Source organism: Contarinia nasturtii, unplaced genomic scaffold (genome assembly GCF_009176525.2).
Source record: "Contarinia nasturtii isolate CC-2019 unplaced genomic scaffold, AAFC_CNas_1.1 Cnas_scaffold_375, whole genome shotgun sequence".
In the NCBI taxonomy this organism is placed as follows: domain Eukaryota; kingdom Metazoa; phylum Arthropoda; class Insecta; order Diptera; family Cecidomyiidae; genus Contarinia; species Contarinia nasturtii.
In genome coordinates, this window is record NW_022197729.1 from 245 (window position 1) to 4,254 (window position 4,010).

Consider the following 4,010-nt stretch of genomic DNA (forward strand, 5'->3'; position numbering starts at 1 on the left):
TGTTGTTGAACAAGCAATAAACAAAACAAATAACAAAATAAAAAAGTGCTTTTCAGTTTGTGTTACTTTGTAAATGCGATAGATTATTATTTTTATTATTTATTTAAATTTAATTTATAATGACCCCATGGTAATGTGTCTATTTTATTTTCAAGAATAAATCTCTTATTATCTAATGCACTTAATGCTACTTTTTTTTGAGTTATTGTATAAACCTTATGTAATTTGGAGCGAAAACTGTTTTGTTTCCGCACAATTGTACAATTTTTTGCATTGAGACATCTTAAATAATGTTCAAATTTAATATTCTTCTTTAGTACGTATTTTTTTACGCCCTTAGCTTTCATTGTTTTTATTATCGCCGGTTTATTCAACTTCTTATATATTTTAATGGCATACATTTTGCTTCTTAAGCCAACAAACTCACTAACAATTTTCGATTTCATTTCGTCTTTAAACAAACCGGGAATTTTTTTATTTTTTTGTGGTATATTGAATAAGTTGTTCACTGGATAGTCACTTGTGTCATATCGATCTAAATTTTTTTTCATATCCTCGTAAAAACAGTCTGTCTTAATTTCATAGATGAAGCTGTCTGTATCTATTTGTTGTAAACGAGAAAAAACAAAATAATTGTAAAAAAAGATTATAAATTTAAGATTTTTTTATGTTACCTGTGTACATGAGTTGTATGTTACTCCCATATTGAGGTTTCATGTGATCATAATGAAATTCATACATTAGTATTTTTGATAAATCCAGAACGGCCATTCCAATTGATATCGGTTTATTCATATATATACGATTTCGGCACCATTCAACAGCAGCTAAATTCTCCTCAAATATTGTACATTTCTTGAAACGAGGATCTGAAATTAATTTTCGAATACCATATCGTCCCTCCCATTTCATTCTTAATTTGATATCCGTTCGATCTCGTATATTTTCCATGGTTTTACCGTAAATTGAATTGCATAGCAGTTTGAAGAAGTTTTTTTCAAATTCATTTGTTGCTTTCTTTCGAAGCTCTGTGTTTAAATCAATATATGGTTTTAACCATTGTGACTGATTGAACTTAACCGCACGATGATTTTTTTTCAGAATCAATCCTTGTTTCAATACAAATTGAAGCATTTTATAATGAATTACATAGTTTTTTTTGTTGAACAGCGTTAAAAGTAATTTTTTTTCCTTTTCAGTGTTGGGTACTATTCTGCTTTCAGCGCATAGCGGATAGTCTTTGTGTTGATCGTGCAAATGTTGTGGATATTCCAAGTCCACTTCGAAAACATAACCAGTAGTTGAATCATGTGGAATATTCAGAATTGTATTCACGTCATTGAACTTTTTGACATTTGTCCATTTGAAACCATTCAATGGTAAATACTCCATCATAGAATAACCATAAAGGTTATTCGCATCTAAATACATTATGTATTTTGATTCTTTAGTCGCATCATAGTCATTTATATATTTGTTGTTTGCTTTTGAGTATCGTTTACTGCACTGACTGATACCACCTCTCACACCTTTTTCCATAAACATGAGCATGTCAACATCTGTCAACAATTCAATCTCAACTTTCGTTTGCTTTAACATAGCATCAAACGAAAGACCTGCTGCGGTGAAATAATGTGCTGGATCCAGGTTGTAATTCTTATAGCAGGTGTCTCGAAAATTTTCGAACACATCGGCCAACAAAAGAACATCCGTTTTTAAATACAAATCAGAGTATTCACCTAAATTATTGATCCGAAATGTCTTCCACATTTTTTGTGCAAATTTATATTCTTTTCGCGATATTTTGGATTCATTTAGTTTATTATAAAATGCACTTCGCGGTGGCAAACGTTTTTCTTTCAGTGTCTTATGTGATGTAACATAATCATACGGAAAGACACCTTTTCGAAAAAGCATTTGCATCTGCTTTAAACTAAAACCACATTTATGACTTTCTTTCTGAAGAATCACTTTGTTTGTCGTTGTTAAATAAGACGATAGCTTATCGAGGGAATCAGCCATAAAACGGAATGAATCGATGAAGCGAAATCGTATTTTTTCTTTATAATTGATTTTTTGGTCGCTATTGTTTACAGTTTTTGTAAACGATATATATCGCTCATCATTGATTGGTATAATAGAAATATCTCCTTCGAAACCTGATGCAATTTTCGAAATCATAAAGTGAGAATCATAATTTGATAAATTGTGAAATACAACTGGTATGTGACGTGTTTCTTGATATTTTAAATTACACGATTGATGCGAAGGGCCACGGTAACGGCCGGATAAATGTGAATGGTCGCGGACTTTAATATCTTCGTCATCAAATTCTTCACCGCAAATATGACATTCACTTGCGGTTTCAAACATCTCTTCCTCTTCATTCGATATTTCCATTGACTCTACACTGTTCAGAATGGGAAATATGTCTTTTTCTATCAATTCCAATTCTCGGACGAACCATTCTATACAATCACTTCCACGTTTACTTTTATAATATGATTGTGAATCATCATATAATGACTTGAAATAATAGCCAATACTGTACGGTTCATGTTTCTGGTATGCTTTAGTCTTTTCACTATCAAAAACTTGTTCATTGGTCTCTTTTAAATACGTTTCAATGTCAGCATATATTATAAATGGTACACGTAATTGATTCTTAAAGTTTTCAAACTTAATCGTACAATTATCTTCTGTAGGCATTTCGATTACACCATCATTTTGCGCAATGCATTTGATAAGATGTTTTTTTAATGTTCTTTTCTTCATAAAATAATTAAAACACCGATCACAATAAAACTGACGATGAGCGTTTTTGGACGATCGTAAGCTCAACAATCGGCTCAAATTTTTGATCCAACAATAATGTGATACGTGATTGTTTTCTAATAATAACAAATGAACATGATATTTTTTTACTTTTTTCGTTACACGTAGAGTTTCAACTTTTTTTGATTTATCGTTAAAAATATAAACGTTCACGGAAATGTTAGGATTTTGTTTCTCGAACTTTGGAATTTGTTTTGTATCCATAGGAAAATCAATTCCTTCGAAATTTAGTTTATCGAAGTGTTGCTTGTATTTTGACAACCGCCCAGCATTCTTAGATACTGGAAAAAGTGCTGATAATAAGGCATATTTGAAGCACTTATTGTCGTTGTTCTTCACATTTATTATGGCTTTTTTATTTTCCAAATATGCGGGCAATTTTATATAAGATGAACCCACAAGGGGTTCATACTGGTTAATTTGCACTACCAGTTCGTTGATCGCTTTCAACTTAAAACCGCTACCATTTATGATCACGTCTTCAATAGTTTTTATCGCATTTTTTATTACATTGTTTTTATCGGTGAGAATTAGTATCGTATATTCCCCATACAAATTAATTTTATCGATTCTACGAATACGACATCTGTTAAAAAGCTTGCCGATTTTTGTAACTAGTGATTTGACACATTTCATGACAGCAACACTCGATCTTTCTCTTGCACAACAACTTCTCAAGTAGTAACACGTATGTAAGTATGCTTTATTCAAACTGATATATTTTTGGTGTTTTTTATGAGTTATTTTTTCAAAATTTTATATTAAATTATATGATTTAAGAGTTATTTGGTGTTTTCAGTGTTTTTAATCAATTGTTTTTGTGATTTTTTTATTGTTTTGGATTGCGTTTTGTCTAAAATGTGTATTTCAATGTGTGTCATTTCGAATCAAACGGAATAGTCAGAAATAGTACTTCTTTTTTGTTTTCTTTTTTCAAATGATTTTAAAGTATTTATTTACATTTTCGTGTTCGAGAAATTTCATAGTGTAAATATATATGTATATTTTTTGCTATCCTTTTCCTGTTCGTGTATAAAAATTAACATGCATTCAATTTTCTACAATTCATACCAATCATAACCTCAATTTACATCAAATCAACAGCAGAATGTATAAAACAGTCTACATTATTTGAGATTTATTTCACTTTTTTTAAATTAATAGTTTTTGTCGGT

General features: G+C 30.3%; 1 protein-coding gene across 1 annotated transcript; it reads right to left on the minus strand.

Annotated features, from left to right (window-relative positions):
• Window positions 1–427: 427 nt before the first annotated feature.
• Window positions 428–2,709, minus strand: LOC116338364 (the record flags this gene model as incomplete). Its single annotated transcript, XM_031763561.1, has 3 exons — window positions 1,218–2,709; window positions 675–1,109; window positions 428–601 (listed from the first exon to the last, which is right to left on the minus strand). Coding segments are annotated over exons 1-3 (2,101 nt in total), but the record flags the coding sequence as incomplete, so codon positions are not given.
• Window positions 2,710–4,010: the final 1,301 nt, after the last annotated feature.